The sequence below is a fragment of the Danio aesculapii genome, chromosome 23 (assembly GCF_903798145.1).
Source record: "Danio aesculapii chromosome 23, fDanAes4.1, whole genome shotgun sequence".
In the NCBI taxonomy this organism is placed as follows: Eukaryota; Metazoa; Chordata; class Actinopteri; order Cypriniformes; family Danionidae; genus Danio; species Danio aesculapii.
Window position 1 is genome coordinate 20,501,868 of NC_079457.1, and position 25,491 is coordinate 20,527,358.

General features: G+C 37.3%; 1 protein-coding gene across 2 annotated transcripts; it reads left to right on the forward strand.

Annotated features, from left to right (window-relative positions):
• acvr1ba (activin A receptor type 1Ba) lies at window positions 1-24,222 on the forward strand. 2 transcript variants are annotated; one of them, XM_056448813.1, is made up of 9 exons: window positions 1-197; window positions 13,851-14,135; window positions 16,296-16,541; window positions 16,624-16,854; window positions 18,162-18,329; window positions 18,421-18,577; window positions 18,678-18,802; window positions 20,273-20,403; window positions 21,947-24,222. In XM_056448813.1, exons 1-9 carry the CDS (start codon window positions 107-109, stop codon window positions 22,070-22,072), a joined length of 1,560 nt encoding a protein of 519 aa, XP_056304788.1. In that variant the 5' UTR covers window positions 1-106; the 3' UTR covers window positions 22,073-24,222. The 2 variants fall into 2 exon arrangements, with proteins under 2 accessions (XP_056304788.1, XP_056304790.1); XM_056448815.1 differs by having other exon boundaries at window positions 13,851-14,093.
• The last annotated feature ends 1,269 nt before the right edge of the window (window positions 24,223-25,491 follow it).

Consider the following 25,491-nt stretch of genomic DNA (forward strand, 5'->3'; position numbering starts at 1 on the left):
CCCACTATTGTCTAGCCGAGCCTGGCAGGCGGTGTATGGTTGGTCGGTTTGTGGTTGTGTTGGAAGTCTCGCTCGCTTGTCAATATCACACACAACGAATGCATTAATGCTAAGAGATGGGAATGTTGCAGTCATGCCTCCACGACGAACTGCTGTAGCCTTGCTCGCCCTGTGTGGATTACTAGCGGTTGGCGATGGTGAGTCGGGTGCTTGTGATCATGTGTGTGTGTATTTATTTATTTGCTAGGCTGATGGTGTGTGGAGAGAGAGCGTGGCCAGGCTGTACTGTGCTGGACGGGGCAGGCAGGCAGCCTGGCGCGCATCATGGCGCTGTGTCTGGGGTTTGTAAACCACTCATCTGTATCCTAAATTATTCCGTATTCATGTAATATTGGCTTTGGATTTTCTAGTGAGCTTGATTATTTACTAATATTTTACATTGTATAGATAATTTCGAGGTTGCATCTTTTAGGATTTAACGTGAACCGCGCAAGAGTGTTTGCTGCCCCCTTGGAAAATATAACGTTAACCAAATAGATTCACGTTTAAATTATTAATATACACACTTCCTCCTGTTTATAGACGAGCCTGCTGTCCTTGCTAGTGAAATGTATGGATTTAAGTTTAAGGTTACCTTACGTTTGCAACTACTATTACGTCTCGGTCAAAACTACATCCATAAGTCCTGACGTGAGTTGTAGCACGTATGGTCAAACCTCCAATATTTCCAGGACAACACAATGCAAAACTTTTATTTATTGACTTGAAACCCCAACCTTACCTGGTAATTTACACGTTTTGACGACGGTTTCAATCTGTTCCGAAGTGAATCCTGTGTGTTTGATTCAAAGCTTTTCAGTTAATCGGTTGAATCGGTTTTCGTAAACAGGAGAGTCGTTTCGTGTTGTGATTCACCTGAATTACGCAAAATGATGCATTACGTTTGTGAATCACTGTAAGAATGATCTATTGTATTGATATTTGTTTTCCCTCTTAAATTTTCTGAAATAATTGTTTATATTTTTTACTTCAAAGCACGTTTTCTTTTTTAGGAAACAAATTATTACATCTTGCACAACGTTTATTTTAGGTATTGATTTCATTGCACTTCTATCCACAAGCATTCGAATGGATTTATTTCTGGATTCGGTTCAGCCAAAATCCCTTTAAAAATGATGATTTACTGAAAGGAAATTATAACACACAGGCCAACACAAACTCCTATTTCAGGTACACATTGGTACATTCAATACATAGCCTACCTTTAAATTTCAGATCAATATGTTTTGTCAGAATGGGGAATATTGAAAAAGGATTCATAGATTTTGAACATGAACAATGATTAATCAAAAATGAATCATGCAACGTAAAAAACAATCTGTATATCATGTGCTGGACTCGATACTTAGCCATAAATAAATGTAAAAACTAAATTATAAAAGGACTTGGTAAATGGCCTACATCGTTTGTTTATATTTCCCCTCACTTTATTACTGTCATCAAGATGTCTGATGTTTTTGTGATTGTCATATTTTTGGTTCAGAAAATGTTCAAAGGAACCAATTTACAGTATAAATCTGTCTTTCCAATGCTAGTTGTGACATGTAGCTTGTCATGAATTCCAGTGATTCATTTAAAAATGACTGGCCTTGTTTGTAGTTATGTTAGATTATATCGTAAATGTTGTTGTCAGTACATCATTTGCTGTGGTGTAACCTGTTTACAAAACAGTCCGGCTTTGTTTCTTAACAATAATCAGCATTGTGAATTTCATCTGATGAAAAACAGTCCTCGTTGACCCCGTTGCCAAGCCATAAGGCCATTATTTTTATTGCCTCATTTATTTACAGATTTTACTGGTTCTTGTGTATTCAAGTACATTAATGTTGTAGACTACGATGGGAAGCTGGTCATTGAGCAAGTTCAGACTCAAGTCAGATTTGGAGTCTGGTCCTTTGTAATGGAAATGTGGGCAATGAGCCCTATTCAGTGGCCTGTCAAGGGAGTCTGCCTTTCTTTTGTATGGCCAAACGGATGGTGGTTACATCCACAGCACAAATAAACATGTCTGCGGTTGCATGGCACAGCATGATAACAGTTTGTGCTTAAACACTGGTGTGATTTTTCTAGAAGGACAAAACTGTGTGAGGCAGATTGATGTTGCTCAGACGATATTGAGAAGAAATTCAGTTGGAAAAAACTGAGCCACCTTCTTGTAGTGTGATGATAACTCAAGTCTGAGAAGGAAGGCTGTGTAATGAAATGTAACACAGCAGGGGCCATGATTTGAAAAAGTTCAAATCACAGCAATCTGTGATCTCTAATTGGTGACTCATCTCTTTTTTTCCGAGAAGCATAGCACTGTTCACGAATGGTTGTGTTGCACAAAATCCTGCCAAATGCTCTAATAGAACTTGATAGGAAATGCTAAACAGACAGATCCCACCTGTAGTACGTCTGACTGGGTCAGCTCAATGTCAGAGTCTACAGAGAGTGGATTGTAGCGCAAGAGGCGCCTTCAGGCTGCCAGTGATGGGTTTGCACAGCTGCCGGTAGTTGGACACAGACTAGTGGAAATGAAACAGATTGGCGTCTTCAGCCATGTTATGGTAATTATTTGACTGAGCTGAGGGGCTTCTGCTGCTGCTGAACCCGATTTAGTGTTTCCAGGCTCTTGGCTTGTAGTAAACTACTTGGTTGCTCAGTAAGCATTCTGTTTTTGTTTGTTTTTGATAAACTAGCTTCTTGTGAGTCTTCTAGATGTCCATGTGACGCTTCTCTCAGGCCTGTGTGAGAAAACAACAGCAATGTGATATGGGCAGTGTGTGCTAGGCAGACAGCCGTGAGGCAGGGTGCGTCGCTTTCATTCTCTCTCACATTATTCTTTTCCCCTTCAACATATGCAGTCCAAACCAAAGTATTATTAATCGTGCTCTCTGCTCTTCCCCATCTACGTTTCGTGAAAAACACTCCTGGAATGACACAATGACCTATTGAAACGTACTTTTTACCAGTGACTCAGTTGCTTACAAGAAATGACCATTAATGCATTCCACCCCTCATAACAGCAGCGCCAAGTTGGAACAAAGTGAGTTAATTCTCCACTTTCGCAATTCTAGAAATTTATTGATGTATATAAATATGTGTGTTGTGAAGTCAGGAAGGAGCAGACGTTTGAGGCTTGTATGGCAGGAGGGCTCCAGGTGCTGTTATGGAAATGAAAGGGAGCACATTAAGCCATATTTTGCATGTGTGTGCTTGTATATAAGATCAGAGCACGGAAAGATATGTGGGTTCATGGGGAGTGTGTGTGCGTGCGAGCGTGTGTCTGGGGAGGCCGGCTGCTGGGGTTGAGTCCACGGTCACAGCCGACTGAAGCTGGTCTCCGCTTCATTAATGACCTTGATAATGACCCGAATGGCCGACCGGCAGTGCTGGTTACATAGTGACAGACCTTTGTGTGACCTACATTACAGTGCCTGCTTTAAAATAGCACAACTAAATAGATTTCTTTTCACTTTGTACTTCAAATATCGTCTTTAATTTGTATTGTAATAAACCTGTGATTATTAACATTATTACTGTACACAGTTGTAAAAAAGTAAACCATGTTCAAGACTCCAACTTCCAAAATGGCCCAAAAAAAAAATACTATGAAAGCACCATGCGAGTTGTGCACTATATTTCAAGTATGAAATTTAAATTAAGTAGGGCTGGGCGATTTGGCCTAAAATTAAAATCTCAATTATTTGAACATTTTAACTCGATTACGATTCATGACCAATTTTATTTTATTTATTTATTTATTTTTGACCTCATAGTTCACTGGCATGTTTTGTACAGTGAAAATGCTGACATATTACAAGTGAGAGCTTTTTGAATGATGGTTGCATTACTTGATTTTAAAATAATTGAAGGAAACACACACTCCATCAACTATCTATGATTATTTATTTATAACTTAACATTAAAAAAAGTGAAAGTAATTAACTTGCACATCTGAATACAAAATATATTATCTTCAGTGTTTTTCATATTAAATATAGAGAATAAGCAGTATCTCTTCTATATAAAATAACTCTTGTATATCCTGTAAATAATTATTTTTATTATTTCTTTTTTCAAGAAATGCATAACAGTGCATTTCTTGTATCATATGTAAAGAAATATTTTATTTTAAATAATAATTTTAACCCCCAAAAAAATGTTTGTCCCACATCTTGGATTAAATAATATACTGACACAGCATAAATATTATGAAAATCTATGATAATGATAACCTATGTATAAAAGGTCAGCTAGGTGGTTACGATGCCTGTTAAAGGGTTAATGTAATGGTAAATATGCCATCTCTGGCACCGCTTCTAATCATCGCCAATGTGGTGCAAAGTAACACAAAAGTACCAAATAGAGCAGGGTCACGTGATTCCACACGTAGTAGGGAAAGTAATCGAAAAATACAACCTGGAAAAATTTGATCGATTATAGGCTCTGAATGTCGATTTAGATTATTTTTCGATTAATCACCCTGCCCTAAAAATAAGTATCTCCTGTTTTCTTCATTTCCCTGTCTAGATTTAAAAACAAAACATCTGAGATCATTGAAGCCAAAATGGAATCATTTCTCAAATATTGTATCTAAATTTAAAATGACAATTTTGATTCTAACGCAGGTCAAACAAATGATCATTATTTAATGTAGAAAAAAAGGAAATCTATAACCATATGGCTCACGAGAGACTTGAAGTCATGTTGGCTGCTATTATCATAATGTTTAGGTGCTTTCTTGATCGCTATGATCCAATGATATATAGTGTACAAACCTTCCATTTAATTTATTCAAAATTTTGGAGTGAACTTTGGAGTGAAAATCTTATCCTTTCATGGGGTATATGCACACAGACCTTTAATTTCAGTCAGCCAGCCCCAGGTCTTCCGGTTAATTGTCATTCCATATAAAATCGTGAATTTAAGATCTGATTTCTTTAAAAAACTGCGATCTTCCCTGCCTGGCGGACATATAATATAAAGTGGGTCTCAGACTGAACAAAAAGCACTGCATTAAATTCAGTTTTTCCGCACCATGTCTTTGAAATATGGAAATGTAATTTTTCCCCAGTATTTTCAATGGACTTTCTGTGCTAGCCTGCGACTATTGGTGGGACCCGTGTTTCGTCTCTTTTTACGCTTTAACAAACAAATGGATGCTTAAGTCTATTTAACTGATTATATTTGAATTACAGTACAACATCAATGTTGTTAAAGGAACCTTATGAAATTTAAAATAGTTACATAAAATTTTCACCAGAAGTTCATCATTGGCTGAAAAACGCTAGCTGTGCATATAGGACATTGCTGCTGTTAATGTATAACTATAAACACTTAAACAATAGTTTGTCTATTTACAAATAACTCAATTTCTTCTATTTATCAGACAGAACTGCATTATTTTGATGGCATGAACTGTTTTAAGGCTGATGCACTTTAAAAGAGAAAAAAAACTGAATGTTTTCAGGGAGAGAATGAGAAATTTGTGCCTCTGGACCAGATGAGTAATTTGACCATAAGGGTTCTGAAGAAGCTCCCCTTCCTTTTGCTGCATTGATTTTGTGAGTGTAGTTTGATGTGTGTTTTAGAGTGCATGTCCTCGTCTGTATGTGTGTGTGCGCGTGCTCTCTGTCTGGTGGCGTCGGCATGTCTTAATCAGCTCCCTGTCTGGGTGCTCAATGGATCTCATTTCAGCTCTATGCATCTTGGGTAACTGCACTCTCTCAGTCTGCCCGCTCTCAGTAGCCCCTGGCATCCTGCTAGAAGAGGAGGATGATGGGCTTTCATTATCCAGAGGAGGTGAAGCAAGAGATAATGCCTTCAACGAGAGACAAGCACCGCTCGGGTCGTCCATTTGTAATAGATATGAGAGGACTGCTTGTGTCGCAGGGGGCAATATTTGCCTCTGAGTGTTTAAACCACAAACCCTGTGAGCTCTTAATCCTCACTTTGACCCCAACATGGAAAGCTGGTGCTCATGTGAAGGAGAGGTTGTGAAATGTGTCCAGGCTTTAGTCACAGTACCAGTAATGTGAAGTTGTTTGCGGCTTCAGTGTTGACTAAAGGCTTCCCCTGAGCCTGACTATGATCAGCCAAGCGCACTCTTAATGGCAACGATTTCATTCACGTCTTCCCGCAATGGTTTTCATTTCCTGTCTGAACAAGAATGGAATGATAGGAACTTCACACTGGCATTGAGATTTTGATGTTGTCCTTTACTGAATTCCCCTCTTTTCTGTTGGGTTAAGCCAAGTCTAGACTGGGGTTTTAAGGTCTGTCTCTCTAGTCTATTGGCCGAAATCCTATCGCAGATGGGGGTTCTGTAAGTCGCCCTCTGTTACCTCTCTGTGTTCTGTCCTGGCGTATCTGTTTTCACCGGCAGCTCTTAAAAGCATGTTGGGGGAGTCCCCTACCCCCCAGCCACTCTAACAGTAAAACTGCACCATCCTCCACCGCACAGCCCACTCCCATCCTTTGTCCAGACACAGCCTGCCCAAACCCTCCTCATGTCCCCTTAATCTCCACACAAAGAGCCAGTGTAAGGCCACCAATTATGCGCATACAAGACCTCGCTTGGCCTGAACTGCTCACGTTACTCTCGCCGTAGGTTTTGGAGCCACGCTCACAGTTTTGTCGACATGCCTTGCATAAACTTTGATTGGTCTTTTTGAAGTCTCTCAGACTGTATTGCAGGAATGTGAGTGGAAAGAGTGTCGGGTTTCTGTAGCGCAAGTGATTTAGTGTTTGATAATGCTGTTGTGGAAGGTTTGGTTTAGCAGGTTAGCAAATTCTTGCAATTGTGAGAATGAACGCACATTTTAAACGTATGGTAAAATAAAAAGATTGTATTTCTCGTTACATCTCACAATATTTGATGTAAAAACATAGCTCACTGATAGATTTAAAAAGTAAAAAAAAGAAAACATTCCTTGTGGTTAAAATTTGCAGTGAGACTGTAGCAAACAATTCAGAATGGGATTTGATGTAGTTAATCGATTTTTAAGGGACTGTTTTAAGCAGAATCCGTACTAAAATTAACAAAAACATCAGCCTGGTCGATCTATTTGGTCATCAAACCAGAGGTTATTATGCATCCCTAAGTCGAGGCTGAAATGCAGGGGTGACCATGCTTTAGCAGTAGCTGGTCCTAGATGGTGGAATGCTCTGCCCCTTGTATTAGATTTATATCATCTCTGTCTGTTTTTAAATCTAGGTTAAACTTACCTTTTTGATTTGGCATTTTATCAGTGAGAATTGTTTGTGTTAGCTATAATTTTAGATCCTTCTCTTTGTGATTTGTATTGTGCAGCACATTAGTCAACCTGTGGTTGTGTTTAATAATGCTATCCAAATAAATTTTACATTGACAAAAAATGTATTAATTTAAAACTGTATCCCCATAGAGCCAGGAAAATTAATAAAATTGCTGTATTATGCATGCCAGGCTAGTAGATGGCAATGCTACGTGTAAGGACTACGACTGTACACATAAAGTCCTGTAGTATGTCCTAGTTTTGGTTGTCAAGTACTCACTCAAGCCTATAGGCTAAATGCTTTTCATAGTTTGTACAGTATTATTTAAAAAAAACTTGTCTTCACTTTGTATATTCAGGCCCGCTTAAAGGCTGATTTAAACTTCTACGTCAAGCCGTGGTTTTTGCCGTGACTGATGCCGATGCGTAAGTGCACCTCTTAAAAAATGTAACTACACATCGCAACGATGCGTAGCGCAAGCTGTGTGATTGGTCGGCTTGGTAGCAGTGACGAGTGTGGGCGGTGCTGAGAGCCGCGAGGCCGATTCACAAGTCGTGTGAAGGAGCTCCAGATGGAAACATTTTGTTTTGTTTAACTTATGATTAAAGTTGTTGCACGTCCGCCCATTCCCGTCTCTGAATGAGCGAGTTTTAGCTATTTTGTACATTAAGGTAGCATTCAGAAAAACAAAACATCCATGAAGAAACTCAAAACAGAGAAATATAACATAACCTATTGCCAGCTAGCATTTCGGAAATGAACACAAACAGCTTGCAGAAGTATAAATGCACAGCTACGCACAAGGCACTCGACGCAGAAGTATAAACCAGTCTTAACACTGTTGTATAAATGTATAGCCAAAACTTTTGTTTATTTTTTTGATTTACTTTTTGACAGAATTTTGTTGAAAACGGACTGCCTAAATAATTTGAGAGGTTCCTCACACACATTATTGGCAAGTTGAGTGTTTTATGGCAAAATGGAGAGGAAATATCATACAAAGGTCATATGGCTGACCCAAAGAGAGATATTATGATGTAATTACTAGTGGTTGGACTGGCTTACTGTCATTTAAAGCCAATCAAATGTGTTTGAAGGGCACTTAACTAAAGGGTGCAATTTCTGTCACCATGCAGAGTTTCATCATCTTTCATTAGTGGATGAAACACACAGCCCCATCCCCAAACCACACTATTAGTTGAGTAGGTTTGCTTTGACCATTTGTTTGGGTTGCTCAGAAAAGTTTCAACAGTATCTTTACACTTGGTAAATAAGCCAACAAATAGTTATTTGTAGGTTACTTTTAATTGTCTATGTTCATTAGATTATGTTGTTTACTACAAATATTACGTTGGCTAGGCTAGTCCCTCATTTTCTTTATATAATAAAGATTAAAAGTGCTTACGTCAGGTAATGTTTATTTACAAGTATTATTGGAGTTCTGTATGACTTTATAAAAAATGTCTGGTGATTTCTTGTCAAACTAAAAACACGTTAACATATTTTCTACATCAATTTACAAATACTTTCATTGTAATTCGCTGCTAGCCAGATTTGTACTTTTGTAAACAATGTGAAGGACAAGGAATATAAACGTCCTGATCCACAAACTTGTTTAGCATAGCCTGTATTAAACCCAGTTTTCTTCCCCTAAGCATTTTAACAAAAATTACACACTTCAGCTGTAAGTATAGTTATCCTGATTGTGATAAATGAGATCTCTATGATGCGCTTTCTCAGACTACTTTGGAAAGAGACTACGAGGCAATTACGGTCATTCTATTTGCTGCCCGGTGATTTAATGATATCGCGTGTGCTCCATTAGAGGGTTATTATGGCACCGGGTTGTTTTTCCTCTCGCTATCAGGGCCTGGTTACCTCCATGTAATCTGCAGGAAATTCCTTGTGCATGTGAACTTCAGTTGACTTGGATCCGCTCCACTAACGGTTACTGGCAGTGTGCTTCGATGTCTGTTAGATCACAGCCTTTTTAAGATTTATAAAGAGTACACAAACACCGTCTCGCACTCCCTTCTCCTGCTCTATGACATTTGACACACACACACACACCCCCACACACATACACACGGCGAAAAAGCGAAGTTGACACTTGTTCAGCAAGGGTGTGGTTCAGCCAATAGCATGTCATGAGTTGTGCAATAAACCTGTGTGCGAACAACTGTGGGAGGAAGTGTAGTGAGTCAGATCAATTAAGTGCGTGTGGAGTGAGATGAGTGACAGTAAGAGTACAAGGTAAAAACAGAGGACCGAACATGTGGGAAAGCGTTGAAATGAGAGGATTAGAAAAGAACTTTCTTGACAGGGGCGCTCAGAAAAGACTGCATTAAAGAGCTTTTTGTCACTTGGTGGGCCCTGTTGTGATCAGCCGTCGAGCCGTCTGAACTCCCTGTTATTTTCAAACCACTGCAATTTGTCTTAAGTGGCCTGCTATTGTACGCGACTTGGATAAAATCGAGGGCACCGGTGAAGTGTGAACACCACCCCTCGTGTCATGACCTCGGCAGTCTGAGTACCAGCCGTGTACCATCATATCCTGTCTGAGTTTGCCTGATCAGCTGAAGAGACACAAAAATACACAATGGTGATGGTAGTTGAAAATAGTTACAAAAGGAAAGATGATCATCACCACAACAACTTTTTGAACTGCCCAGAAGATTGACATTTAAACCTTCTGACTTTTAAGATCATGCTGTAGGCAAAATGAAAACAAAATGGATGTTATTATGATTACATACTGAATTTGATGCAACTATGATTAGATTTCTAGATTACATTAGTATATGTTTTTTTTTCTATTAATATATGTGTTTAAATGGTACATTCTTAAATATAAATGCTCAAAGCATGGCTTTATGGCTTTAGATGGTCAGGTTTAGCTTACAAAATGAATCAAATGAGCAAATCAAGTGCACAATTCTTTAAAAAAAACATTTTTTTTAAGAACAGTTTAATATTTTTGGGAAAGTTCATACTTTTTGCAGTAGAAAGATTAACTTACTACCAACTACGTTAGTAAATAAATTATTTTACCATTTGTTATCATCTCTGCACCAAGGTACACCAGTATATTTTTAAGTGATCTGACAAACGTATACTTGTGGAATGCCGTATTTTTAATGTTATCAGACATTTTTAATCTGGAGAGACTTTAAATTAAATCTTTTTAAATGTGAATCCTTCTAAAATTGTTTTTATCAAAAGTAAACCCTAAACTGTTTATCTTCTATATTATTATTATTATTATTATTATTATTATTATTTATGTATTTTACCTTGTGTATTATTTATTGCTGTTGACGACTTTTAATTGTTAGAATATTTTCAGAAGCATAGAAAAGTGGTATTTCTAAAATGTGATAAACTTGATCTGCTTTTTTTTTTTTTTGCCATGACATAGCCAGAGAAGATGAAATGGCAATAAACTCAAAATTCTCTCTCTCTTAAGTGATCTGACTACATAATAATAATCCAAGCAATTAACCTGTTCCAAAGTAGATACTATTACTTGTGCCCAAATATTTTTTTATAATCCAGTTGATTGCTAAAAAGCCTTCTGGTAAACACAAGTCGATTGAGTGAAATTTGGAAATAATCGAGTATACCAGACAAAAATGCACGTTTAAATATATTTTCTGAAACTATTTAGTGGATGAGACTAAATATTCATTAAATAAGCAGGTTTTTTTTGTTTTAAAGCTTTTTCAAATTGCGCTAGCTATAGTGACATTGCAATGATCCAATGCATATCTGAATGAATATGTCAGCTGCATTGCAATGTTTAGGCTTTATGTAAACCACTTTCACGATCAGATTTCATGCATACATGATTCCAACTTTTTGATATACCAATAAATTAAAACTGTGTTTTTTTGCCATCGGCAAGCCTACATTATGGTGTGTGTTACCTAAACAATGACATCATTTCCTGTTTAATTACAACACTTTGATCCATTATTGCAGAAATAAACTAGGCAGTTGCAATTGCTTCGGGTTGCAGAGAAAGTTTCGGGTTGACAAAAGCAAACAAATCCAACCTGGTTAAGATCAGGTTTAGTGAACTTTCTCTGTTAACTGTCTATTAACTTGTCTGTTGAAGACGCAGAGATATCATTATCAGAAATTAAATGATTTATATTAATATTAAATATATTTACAAGGCAGAAATAAACACTGCTGGTGTAACAGAAGTTTAAAATGACAACTTAAAAATATATTATCATATTAAACTAAATCAATAATGTAACATATATATGTATGTATATATGTATATTTTACATATATTTTTAAGTTGCCATCTTAAACTTTTGCTGCATCAGCTGTGTTTATTTTATTCATTCATTTTCTTTTCGGCTTAGTCTCTTTATTAATCTGGGGTTCCCACAGCAGAATGAACCGCCAACTTATCCAGCATTTGTTTTTACGCAGCTGATCCCCTTCCAGCTGCAACCCATCTCTGGGAAAAATCCATACACACTCATTCACAGTCATACACTTTGGACAATTTAGCCTACCCAATTCACCTGTACTGCATGTCTTTGGACTGTGGGAGAAACCGGAGGAAACCCATGCGAATGAAGGGAGAACATGCAAATTCCACACAGAAACGCAAACTGACCCAGCTGAGGCTCGAACCAGCAACCTTCTTGCTGTGAGGTGACAGCACTACCTACTGCGTCGCTGCTGTGTTTATTTCCGCCTTGTAAATCTATTTTGAGCACAAACCGCTCAAAAGTCATTTATAAAAGCTTTTGTTGGGGAACTGACGGTTTTAACCGATATCGACTGGTGTGTCGTACGAAGAAGACCCAGAGTCCAAGATTCAATCAAAGAATGTTTACTGAAGATAGTTTTGCAGTTTCATCAGTAGAACCCAGCTTCAACACTTGCTAATAGTAAAGTAAATTTATATGTGAATATTTAAATGTAAGTTGGAATTAAAAGTTATAACTAATATTAATTGACAATTCTAAACTATTTGAATATATAATATTCTAATACAATTAGAATTCATATAATGCAGATTCATTAATAGCAACAAAAGACCAATTTGTCTCAGAAATGCTTTAATTTGGAGCCAAAAAAGAGATTTTAGCTGACTGGTAGTGGCTTTATTGCATCAGATATATGTCACTTTAATCACAACTGACTGGTCCATTTTGGGTTACTCCAACCCAGAATAAAACCTGCTCCAAAGCTGGTAAGCCCTATAGCGAATGTTACCGTGGTCATGAAACCTGAAACCCAAAAACTCAAGAGTCAGTGTAAAAGCCCAAATCCAGCTTTATGCAACAGGCCTATGGTGTTTGAACCAAGTTGGTTAGAATTGTTGTTGATGCTATGCTTGTGGTGCAGGTGTATATATAGTACTTCATGTTAGCTTGCTTATTTTGCTCAAGTGCATGATCTATTTTAGTCCATATGTAATAGAAAAATAAACTATGCTAACCACTGAGAGCTGTTGTCCTCCAACCACAAGTGTGCAAATGTTCATTGGAACTATGAATGATGACGTTAATATCAGCTATTGCTGCCGAAGTTGGCTAATGATGCTTTTGGAAAAGGCACCATGAGCTGGTAAACAAAAATCTAAATTACTCATGTTATATATTATGTGAAAAGTTTTTATGACTGCTTTAAGTAATCAAACAATACAAAGAGCTAGTGTGAGATTGTTACCACCCAGATCATCCTCTAGCAGCACACTAGGTAAGATTAAATTGAGTTTTTAATGTGTTTTTAGTAGTAGTGCTTTTATAAATCATCGTTGACGTCCTCTGAGGTACTACAGTAGCTCTTAAGTGTCGCATCTGATCATGTGTAAAAAAGCAATGCTGTCTGTGATAGTATTCTGCTGATACAAAGGTGCTGCAGTGGGGGTCCGAATCAGACTGTCCCATGGCAGCTTCTGCTGTACACAGTGTGTTTGGGTTCATCTGCAGTGGCGGATTCGGTTTCATGTTATGCAGTTTGGAAGCAAGCTGAACTCTGTATGCAGACCAGACTTGCCCTTACCCAGTCATTCCCTGCCTTCAAATTGGTTTTGCTTGCCCTCTGGTGGACATTTTGACTTACTAGCACAGCTCACTTAAAGCATCCACTAAAGCAGAGATGCCCAAAGTTGGCACATCGTAACCTTTGATTTGGCCCATCTGAGAAGAAAATGAGAATGATAAAGAGGTTGGGGGGGCATATGCCTTTAACACAGAGATCATCATTTCTAATTTGACGTAAGCTATTTGTTTTTGTTCTATTGCTGCGCTACAAAAAAGCAAACTGAAAAGATACTGTCACTCGACGGATAGAGGACTATGCAGAAGACATCAGCAAGCAAATCAAAGCAAAAACTAGCGCGATTCAGCCCACTAGCCTCAATCAAGTTTGGTTTTTGGCCCTTCATAATAAAAAGTTTGGGCACTCCTGCACTAAAGGAAGTCAACACATCCTCATTTGTAATCAAATTTTATGATGAAGACGCTCAAGTTTTTTAGAGTCCTATTTAAATCTGTGATCTCTGTGTCCTTCTCTAGCCCTCAGGTGTAACTGCACTGCTTGCGAGAGCACAGGTTATGTGTGCGAGACCGATGGGGCCTGCATGGCCTCCACATCCTACATCAATGGGCAGGAAGAGCAGCAAGTACGGATCTGCATCCCTCGGGTCAGCCTGGTTCCTCCTGGACAGCCCATCTACTGCTTAAGCGCTAAAGGCCTGCTCAACACGCACTGCTGTTACACAGACTTCTGCAACAGCATCAACCTCCAGATTCCCAATGGTAGCAGTACAGGCCAAACACAATACCTTTCAAATGTTTGGGGTCAGTAAGGCTTTTTTTAATGCCTTTTTTTTCTTTACTCAGGAAGGGTCAATTAACTTATGTGACATTATTATACTACAGAAGGTTTATATGTCAAAAAAAATCTATTCATTAAAGAATTATGAAAAAAAAAAGTGTGTTTTAGATGTTAAAAATATGAAGGCAGTTTTCTTCATTAATAGTAATGTATGTTTATGGAGTAACAGAAATTTGAATAAAAAAATCAGCTTCGCTATCATGAATAAACTACATTTTATACAAATTTACAAATATTTTTTTACTGTAATAATATTTTACAGCACAAGTGATTTTTTTATTAGATTTTTTATTTTTTATTAATGCAGTCTTGATGCATGTACACATTGCTTTAAAAAATGTCTTGCAACCTCAAACTTTTGAATAGTAATATTAGTTGGCAACCAAAATGTAATTTTATTTAATGCAATACTTGCTATGTTATGTAATCTGTTGGCAAACCTATAAAAAGTGGAATGTGACATTTACTTTTGCTTTCATTTAACACTCACTTTTTATATCAATCTTGAGGAAAATTGAATGCTAAGCAAATTGAAAGATGAAAATATATTATTCTTTATAACACAGGTGTCACAGGGCCACAGCTCTGCACAGTTTAGTTCCGACCCTAATTAAACACACCTGATAAAACTAATTGAGCCCTTAAGGCTTGTTTGAAACCTACAGGTAAATGTGCGGTCACATTAGCGTTTGAGCTTGCGAAATGCTGTTGTACGGTGATGCGAAAAGGGGCAGGATTAAACAAGATGATTAGATATTTTAAAAAGCAAGTGATTGGTCCATATATTAAATTCTGTCCAGAGAGGTCATGTTTTGATCCTTGATTGTTCTCACGCAGACAAGTGATGCTATTTCACAGGTCAGAGTTCACCAAGCTTGAACAGCAAGAAGGTCGCTGGTTCGATTTGGCTGGGTCATTTTAGATCTCCCCGTGTTCGCGTGAGTTCATGGTTTCCCCCCACAATCCACAGACATGCAATATAAATGAATTGAATAAACTAAATTGACCTTAGTGTATGAGTGTGAAACATGCTGGAATAGTTGGCGGTTCATTCTGATAAATGAGGGACTAAGCTGACAGATAATGAATGAATTAAAACAACATAGAAGTTTAGAGGTTTTAGAGACTAAATAAATAAATGATTATTTCACTTTAAAAAGATCACTTTCAAATTAAATATATGATTAGTGTTTCATGCTGCAGTGGCCTGCCAATAGGCATACATGAATATCCATATCAACCGAATTCAGTCCCAAAAGTGTTTGATATAGGGTAAGGTCAAATACTTCACACATAAATTTACAACTGCAAAGTTGTCAAAATGTTTCACATGCAAAGCAATCCCTTTGCAAATTAATTGCAAAAATTCTGAAAAAAGGTGTACGTACATTAAATTAGTTTGTTTAGTACAAATGATGCTTTCATTTATTTATAGCTTTTAAATATTTCTACAAAGTTTAAAGGATTGGGATCAGTATTTTTAATTAATGGTTGTGTATTTTTTAATTCAGTAAGGATGCATGGATTCAGTTGTGACAATAGAAGGAAAAAATTCAAAATAAAGGAAATGTGACGTCCTATGAGTAAAGTCACAGTCACACTGGACTTTTCTCCCCATAGACTTCCATTCATACGCACACGAATGCGTCAGACCGGAAACACAAGCTTGTGTGACAAGTTTCACAGTTTGCTTCATTGTAAAGTTCAAGCTTGGTGAACTCTGACCTGCGAAATCGCATCACTTGATGGCGTGAGAACAATCAAGGATCAAAACATGACCTCTCTGGACAGAACATGACACAATTTAAAACATGGACCAAATCGCTCACTTTTTTAAATGTCTAATTATCTTGTTTAATCCCACCCCTTTTCACAGCACCATATGACAGAATTTTGCAAGCTCAAACTCTGGTGTGACAGCAGCTTTAGTGTGTTAAAGAGGGTTGGAACTAAACTATGCAGGGCTGCGGCCCTCCAGGAACTGGCTTTGGCACCTGTGCTTTTTAACTTCTATTTTCAAAAAATTCAACAGAATTCTTTTGCTTGAATATTTTTAGTGTTAAAATATCGTAGCCTAAAGACTTTGAAAAGAAAATGATCTTCCTTTTACCTACCTCTTTCAGGGATTACTGATGGTAAAGGAGGTAGTTGGGGTCCAGTAGAGCTGGTGGCAGTGATAGCAGGCCCAGTCTTCCTCTTTTGCCTGCTGCTTATCGTGGGAGTGCTCCTTTTCCAGCACCACCAACGAAACTATAACCACCGGCAGCGACTGGACGTTGAGGATCCATCCTGTGATCACCTGTACTTGGCCAAAGACAAGACCTTACAGGATCTCATCTTCGATCTGTCCACCTCTGGTTCAGGATCTGGTAAGTTGCATGTTCATCCTTCTCCTGCATGTCTGAAAAGTGTTTTGCCTATGTGCTGATTTCTCTCTCTGTCTCTCTGCAGGGCTTCCCTTGTTCGTTCAGAGGACTGTGGCCAGGACAATTGTACTGCAGGAGATCATAGGAAAAGGTCGCTTTGGGGAAGTGTGGAGGGGAAGGTGGCGAGGAGGTGATGTGGCTGTGAAGATCTTCTCATCCAGAGAGGAACGTTCCTGGTTCCGCGAAGCTGAGATTTACCAGACCATCATGCTCCGCCATGAAAACATCTTGGGCTTCATTGCTGCTGATAATAAAGGTAAGAAGTACATATCATTATGTTCATCCAATAAGTTGTTAAAATAAAATAAATAATTAATAATTTAAAGTCCTAATGAAATGTATATTATGGTTTTTAACATTAATTTTAGTACATTTTGTGAATGTAGTATTCTATATTATATTATATTATGTTGTGTTATATATTATATTATATTATTTTATATTATATTATATTAAAGGGATAATTCGCCCAATATTTGAGTATCTTTTTTTTTCTGTTGAACACAAAAGAAGATATTTAGAAAAATGCAGGTTGCTAGCACCCATTACCCTCCATCATATTTTTTCCAACAATAGAAGTCAATAGTCAACCAGCATTCTTCAAAATATCTTCTTTAGTGTTCAACGGAAAAAAGAAAGGTTTAAACCCACTTGAGGGGCAGTAAATGATGAGGTATTTTTTCATGTTTGGATGAACTACATGGTCATGGATAACATGGAAAAGTGATGGAATTCTGAAATAACACTTCCCAGGCCTGGAAAAGTTTTGGAAAAACAGAAAAACCTAAAGTTTTGAAAAAGTAATCGAAATCAGTTTAAGAAATGTCTGTATACTTGAATATTATTCTATTGGTTGTCTTTACTTCTACAGGGTATCTGTGAGGTCTTAAAAAATCTTAAATGTACAGAAATATAGTGTTGTATGTCTTAAAATAATTCAAACAGATCTTAATTTTCCTATGTCCATGTAAGGCGACCTAATCGAGCTGACAATCAATTACTAACATTCCAGCGTTCAATCACTAACATTCCATCTCAATAACAGTTTTAACAAAAATTTATTTATTAACTCTATTTACCAATATGGTTTAATTATCTTCCTTACAATGTCATTTGTTTTTAATGGTTTATTAATGTTTTAACTGGGCAATTAGAAAAAATCCTTAGCGTTTAGCCTTGTGTAAGTCTGAAATTTCATTCATAATGGTGTTAAAAAGGTCTTAAAGTCTCAATTGTCCTTGGCCAATGACATGCCTTCACATTATTAGTGGTGTGTGAGCATATCTAAATAGATTTTACATAGATAAAAATGTAAAATTATATAGATTGTGTGTTTTATGATCTGGTGTAATACATTTGAACATGCATTTTTTTCTTATTATTTACCATGTATACGTACACATTACATAAAACAATAAGACATGAAAATTTACTTAAGTCCTGTAAAAGTCATGGAATTTTAGTAGTAAAAAATGTGTATGAACTCTGCTTTAAGTGATCAAAGAGGGTAATTTTGTTCCATTTTAAATCTTTTTCTTGGTTTAAATGTGTCTCTGTTTTTAGACAATGGCACATGGACACAGCTGTGGCTAGTATCTGACTACCATGAGCATGGCTCATTATTTGACTATCTCAACCACTACTCCGTCACAATCGAGGGGATGATCAAGTTATCGCTCTCAGCAGCCAGCGGTCTGGCACATCTGCACATGGAGATCCTGGGCACACAGGGTGATTATCAAAAAAAATATCCTTCAGACTATAAAAGTATATGATCTGTCAATTCCTGGACTCACTAAACCATCATGATCTCCTCCTACAGGGAAACCAGGCATCGCACATCGTGACCTCAAATCCAAAAACATCTTGGTGAAAAAGAACGGCACATGTGCCATAGCAGATCTAGGGCTCGCTGTACGGCACGAGTCCATCACTGATACTATAGACATTGCCCCCAATCAGAGGGTGGGCACTAAAAGGTATATCTGGCCCTGTCACTACTACTAACAATAGCTGCTTGTATTTAAATGTAATTATGACAACCTAATGTGAGGGATTTTTTTTTTTTTGCCTTTTTAGGTATATGGCCCCAGAGGTACTAGATGAAACGATCAACATGAAGCATTTTGATTCTTTCAAGTGTGCTGATATCTATGCTTTGGGGCTGGTATATTGGGAGATTGCACGACGGTGTAATGCTGGAGGTGAGGGAAAATTGAGACGCATCTTACACCCACTGCATGAACCTGCAATTATTGTCAGTTATTCACAGGTTGCATAGAGCTCCTATAATAGTGGTCTATCATTATGAGCTTTCCTTTCAAAGATTTTAAAATGGTTAGAAACTACACTGCCTCTGTTAAAATTAATTTTAAAAAACCCCAGCAAAGATTTATTGAAGTGATCAAATGTGACTTCAAAATACGATTTAAAAAAAATCTCTCTTTTGTATTACTTTTTATTAAAGAATCTGTAAAGTCAGTCCAAGGCACTCGTAAAATGTGGAAAAAAATAGTAAAAAGCCTTTACTGACATGGCTATTCCTTAAAACTGTGCCTCTGTGTTTAAGCAAACACTCGCCTTCATCAGGGTAATTGGGGGGGGGGGGGGGGTATGGGTGTAACCTCAACATTACCCTGATGAAGGCAAGTGTTTGCCATGTCAATAAAGGCTTTTTAATATATTTTTTTCCACATTTTTTGAGTGCCTTGGACTGACTTTATATTTATTTATATTTATTTATTTATATATATATATATATTAGCCCTCCCGAATTATTAGCGACCCTTTAACGGAAAGAAGTTTTTTTTTTGCAACCCATTTCTAAACATAATAGATTTAATGAGACTGATTTATTTTATTTTGCCATGATGACCGTATATAATATTTTACTACATATTTTTCAAGATACAAGCATTCAGCTTAAAGTAAAATTTATAGGCTTAATTAGGGTAATTAGGCAAGTCATTGTATTACAGTAGTTTCTTCTGCAGCCAATCAAAAATATATATTGCTTAATAATTTTAAAATATTTCAAACTGCTTTTATTCTAGTCTAAATTAAACAAATAAGATTTCTCCAGAAGAAAAAATATTATAGGAAATACTGTGGAAGAATTCCTTACTCTGAATATATATATCCCAAATGATGTTTAACACAGGCTAATAATTTTGACTTTAACTGAATATCATTTTGAATAATAGTGACGATTGACAATTATGACCAAAATAATCGTGATTATGATTTGTATTATAATCGAGCAGCCCTACAGGACCAACACATTATTTAAGCTACCTCTGAGCACTTTTTGTTTGATTTTGAATCGGTGTAGTTGTTTTGCTAAGCAGCACTGTTTTTAGCATTAATAATATTGTATTAAGATTTAAAAAAAATGTCCCAATCAGCACTTTAGAAATTAAAGTGTAGAAATTAATAAAATAGAAATTTAAAATTCAGTTTTGCAATCACAGAAATAATCAGTGTTTAAAATATACTGAAATGGAAAACACTTAAAATTCCTATAATATTTCACAATATTTCTGTTTTTACTGTATTTCTGATTAAATAAATGCACTGTATATTTAATATTTACCATGTTATAAAATTCAATGTTTAATATTTTGTTTCCCATGCCATGAGCAGTAAAACCAGACTCATTCTAACTATCTTCTCAGGTATCCATGAAGATTATCAGCTACCCTACTATGACCTGGTGCCGTCCGACCCCTCCATAGAAGAGATGAGGAAGGTGGTGTGTGACCAGAGGCTTCGGCCCAATGTCCCCAACTGGTGGCAGAGCTATGAGGTAAGAAATTTGTATCTTATAATGAGCCCCAATTTACAAACTTGTTGAACTTCATACAACTACGTACTTTTTTTAGTGAAGGAAAAAGTACATACTTTTGAGTGTGTAACTCATTAACTGTTATGTTGCTTAGTTACGTCCCCTGTCAGTCATCTTGACGCATCATCCACATTTCTTTCATTTTTATTTACCTAGGCTACCTTATCCTCTTGTGAAGTCGTGACGTATGGGATACTGTTTCCAGGTCCAAGCTGCTACTCTTTTGAATTGAGAAAATAGTTGTTTATGAACACTTTTTAGTCATATCACACATTAAAGTGAATTTTATATGAAATCATGGTGTACACAACTGTCTCTGCACTTGCTGCATTGCAAACACCAATGTTTTAACAATTTATAAAAAATTCACTTTCTGGCCATCGTGAGTGAGTGAGTGAGTGAGTGAGTGAGTGAGTGAGTGAGTGAGTGAGTGAGTGATCGATCGATCGGGATTTTAGAAAGTATTACATCGCTTTGTAAGCATTATTACCATTTGTTGTGGCTTCCCGTACAGTTTAATATAGCAATTGGACCCGGAAACCACTTCAGGTGATGTCACACTTAATAAGCTTTGGATTGGGGATTCAGCTGTGTGTTAGTTAATCTGCCATTCATGCAGACTTCATCTCAGGTCTGCATAATTATGCATTCAGAAGTTAATGTCCAAACATGTCTTCACATAAGTTGACATTGTTGTTGCAAATCTAATGTTGAAAACATGATTTAAATATTTTCCAGTTGGCTAGATAACAATTAACAGTCATTCAAACAACTTTACCAAAGACTCTCTACTTGACGGTTGGTCTTGTGCATCTGCCATGTTTGTAGTTTGTTTACACATTTTAACCGAGTTTGTGAATTGGACATAAATTTGATTAAAACTACAAAGTATTGTGGGCAATCTTAGTGGTTAGAATACAGACAGTTCTACACTTTGACTTTTTACCAGAAATAGCAAACCATCTGGGAACCAACATACTATGGTTTGGGATTTACGAATTCTATGTTTAAATACTATTTAGGACAGATAACATGTAAATTGGGACACAGCTTTAGTCTGTCCAAGACCCTCCAAAGAGTACTTGATGATTTTATATATTCATCTGTGTACAGTCACTCAACATATGCATACTAGAAGGATTCATTCTTGTCCTGAACTATTCATATCAAAACCAAAGTATACTATGTAAAGTAGCCAAAAGGTCATCTGATTGACATTAACAGTCACTAGCCAGTTAGTTCTGTCAGTACTTGAATTTCATGGTGAAATTAGTGATAGTAGTAAACCATAATGAGAAAAATAAACTGGCGCTGCATTCACAGCAAACGTTCTTGCCAATTTGAAAAGCCATTTGTCACTGCAATATGCTTAAGGCATCCCATCTGAGAATATTCCATGTGGAAATGCAGACTTTTAAAATTCAATTCAGCTGTTATTTGTAGAGAGGCTTGTGAGAGAGGCTGGGAACCTCAATTTTTTTTTATTTGGTTTTTCTCTCTGCAGGCGCTGAGAGTGATGGGAAAGATCATGCGGGAGTGTTGGTATGCCAACGGAGCGGCGCGGCTTACAGCTCTGCGAATTAAGAAGACTCTTTCACAACTTAGCGTCCAAGAAGACGTTAAGATCTGAAATGCACAGGATGCTGTAGATCCCTGTAGAGACGCACAAGCGAATAAAGACTTGCGCCAAAAGCAGCCTGCCAGTTTTAGCCCTTTTTTTTTACCTTTTAAAGTTGTGACGAGGCCTACCTCACCATCTAAGATGAAACTACTGAGTCCATCCCAGCCCTTTTCCATTTCTCCAATATCAGCGTCCCCTATCATGGACAAGCCTCCAACTGCTGATATCAGCACAACCGCCCTCCGTGGACTTATTGTTTTATTATTTTGGCAGGAATGACAATTGAACTGTGACAGGCATTCACCTCTTTACGGTTTTTATTTCACTACTTGTTTCAGAAATGAACTTTTACTGTGTGACTTTTTGAACGAATGTGTTTTGGTTTCATTTTTGTCCTCATTCACTAATACAACATGTCATATTCCAGCGTCGGTCTACGATTATATATAGTGCTCTACTGCTGTTGTGAGAATGTGAAAAAATGTGGATAACACTGTCTCCTCCTGTTATGACTAGCAATTCATGTACAAAGCTAAGTGTAGCAAAACAGACTGTGTGACAAAGTGGCATTGCAGTTCTTTGTTCCTTTGGAAGAAATGCAGAATAATTACTCTAGTAAAAAAAACAGCCAGATTATTTTTTTTCTCAGGCTGCGTTTGTTAAACGTACTCCATTAATGTTGTTACGGATGCTTTTAAATGTTCACAGGGAGCATATGTGCATGTTTATTTAATTGTTTTCAGGTTCTTCAAATCTGTATTGTGGTTGAACTCTCAATTTTAGTCAGAAAACAATTCAGAAAATGAGTGATTTTTCGTCATCACGAAAGTCACTACCACTTGTATGCTTTTCAGAATCAACTGTTATTTTAATGGGAATGTTTTAGTATGTTGTATTTTCATTATACTGGGATGTTGGCATGCTCAACTGCACTGTTATTTGTTTGCAGTCCTTTTAGGGATTTAGTTGTGAGTACCACTTCAGAACACACACATGTAAAATACTGATGATACGTCATTCTATTTGCCTGCATTATAACACTTAACTTGCATTGAAGAGTCATTCAGTTTATTTTTAAAGTACTACTGAACATTTCTTCCTCATTTTGTTTGGGGTTTGCCAATTTTGGGCAACGTGACATTGCGTTACTAGCACATTTGTAGAATGCCAACTTCACTATTCCCTCCATACTTTAGTAGCTTTACTTCCACCAATGTATTGATTGCAGTCAGAAATCTGCTGATGTTTTGAACTGTTAACTGGAAGATGGGATATATTTATAACAGCAGGTGCGAAAAATAACTGGAGCTGTAGCATTCATTGTCTGAAAGGCATATGGAAGGGCTGGATGAGAACAAGGGTCATGTATTATGTGTAACATATTTTAAAAACAATTGCAGGCTCTATTACAGTCAATTCCTGCATTTTTTTTACTGTCAAGGTCATATATAATAAATCTGCTCTGGGTAGCTGGAATATGTTTGATGACAGTAGCATGATTCAGTCAAGCTGAGTGACGTCGATATTAATAATTCTGACTGAATTGTTTTATACCATGGTGCTCTACATCAGTGTTTCCTCAACCCCGTTCCTGGAGGACTACCAACACTGCATACATTGGAGGTCTCCTTTGTCTGTTACACCTATTACAGGTCTTTCAGTCTATGCTAATGATCTAAATCAGGTGTTTGGTTAGGGAAGTATGGAAATATGCAGAGCTGGTGGTCCTCCAGGAACGTGGTTGAGAAACACTGCTCTACATCATTCACTGGGAATTGTGTCCTTTAGAAATCTGAAGGTTAATTGTTCATCTATTTATACTGTGCTTGCTTTTTCCCCTCATAACTTGGATTTTTGGAGTTGTTTGTAAAACACGTACATCCTTTGCTCAAGACATTTCAAAAAGACATTTGAATGACGCTTGTTTCAAACTGTAGTTACTGCCGCTTTGTGAAGGCAGTTTAGTCTAAATTTCCAGACGTTTGTCCATTTTAGACTTGATATTAAGACTTGATAGATGATGCTTTCAATCAAATGCATACGAGTTATTGATCCTAAGGTTCCATGTGTATTTTAAACATGTTGAGAAGAAACCCACTTGTGGGTTAGTTAATATATTGTACATAAATGCTATTCAGTAATAAATCATTTTTTTCTTATTTCTGTCTCGTTTACTTTCTCCAATAACTTATTTTGAAAAGTTTTTGTAGCAATTAAACGTGGTCTCAAACAGCTTTGCATAGTTTAGCTCCAACCACCTCCAACTCACACCTGCTTAATAGTCTCTAGTAGTCTGAAGCTACGGTTAAGCTGCGGTCACACTTGACTTTTCCTCCCATAGACTTCCATTCATACGCACACGAATGCGTCAGACCGGAAACGCAAGGTCATGCGTGAAGTTTCGCAGGTTGCTGCGGTGCAAAGTTCAAGCATGGTGAACTCTAACCTGCTAAATCGCATCAGTTGACTGCATGAGACCAATCGAGGATCAAAACACGACCTCTCGCTTTTTTAAATGTCTAATAAGCTTGTTTAATCCCGCCCCTTTTTGCACACACAAAGCCCAATGTGACCACAGCTTTAAGCTGCGGTCACACTGGGCTTTGTATGTGCAAAATTAAAAGCGAGCAATTCCTCCATGTTTTAAATTTCTGTCCAGAGAGCTGAGAGCTGCGGTCACACTGGGCTTTTCCTCCCATAGACTTTCGTTCATACGCACGCGAATGGGTCAGACTGGAAACGCAAGGTCATGCGTCAAGTTTCACAGTTCGCTGCGGTGCAAAGTTCAAGCTTGGTGAACTCTGAACTGCGAAATCCCATCACTTGACTGCGTGAGACCAATTGAGGATTAAAACACGACCTCTCTGGACAGAAATTTAAAATATAAAGCAATTGCTGGCTTTTTAAAATGTCTAATCATCTTGTTTAATCCTGCCCCTTTTCGCAGTGCTGCACGACAGAATTTCGCACACACAAAGCCCAGTGTGACCATAGCTAAACTCTGTTGTGACCTTGATTAGTTGGATCGGCTGTGTTTAATTAGGGTTGGTGCAAAACTGTGCAGAGCTGCACCCTCCATGAATCAAGTTTGAGACCTACTGTGCGCGTTAAACCAGGAGTGCTCAACCTCGTTCCTAGAGATCTACCTTCCTACAGAGTTCAGCTCCAACTCTGATCAATCACACCTGAACCAATTAATTAGGAGCCGAACAGCACTTGATAATTACAGGCAGGTGTGTTTGTTATGGGTTCCAACTGAAATCTGCAGGAAGGTAGATCTCTAACAACAGTTGGTCACCCCTGCGTTAAACCATTGTGATGCACTATACAGTTGAAAGATGGTATTTGTAGTTGTTACATGTTGCGTTTATTCCTTCCTGTAATTATTACTTTCAATTGATCTTTTTCTTTTTCCCTTTTTAGTTTTC

Coding starts and splice junctions, on each gene's coding strand:
- acvr1ba (XM_056448813.1), top strand. CDS start 107: ATGCTAAGAGATGGGAATGTTGCAGTCATGCCTCCACGACGAACTGCT. Junction 198..13,850: donor ATTACTAGCGGTTGGCGATG/GTGAGTCGGGTG, acceptor GTCCTTCTCTAG/CCCTCAGGTGTAACTGCACT. Junction 18,578..18,677: donor CAGAGGGTGGGCACTAAAAG/GTATATCTGGCC, acceptor TTGCCTTTTTAG/GTATATGGCCCCAGAGGTAC.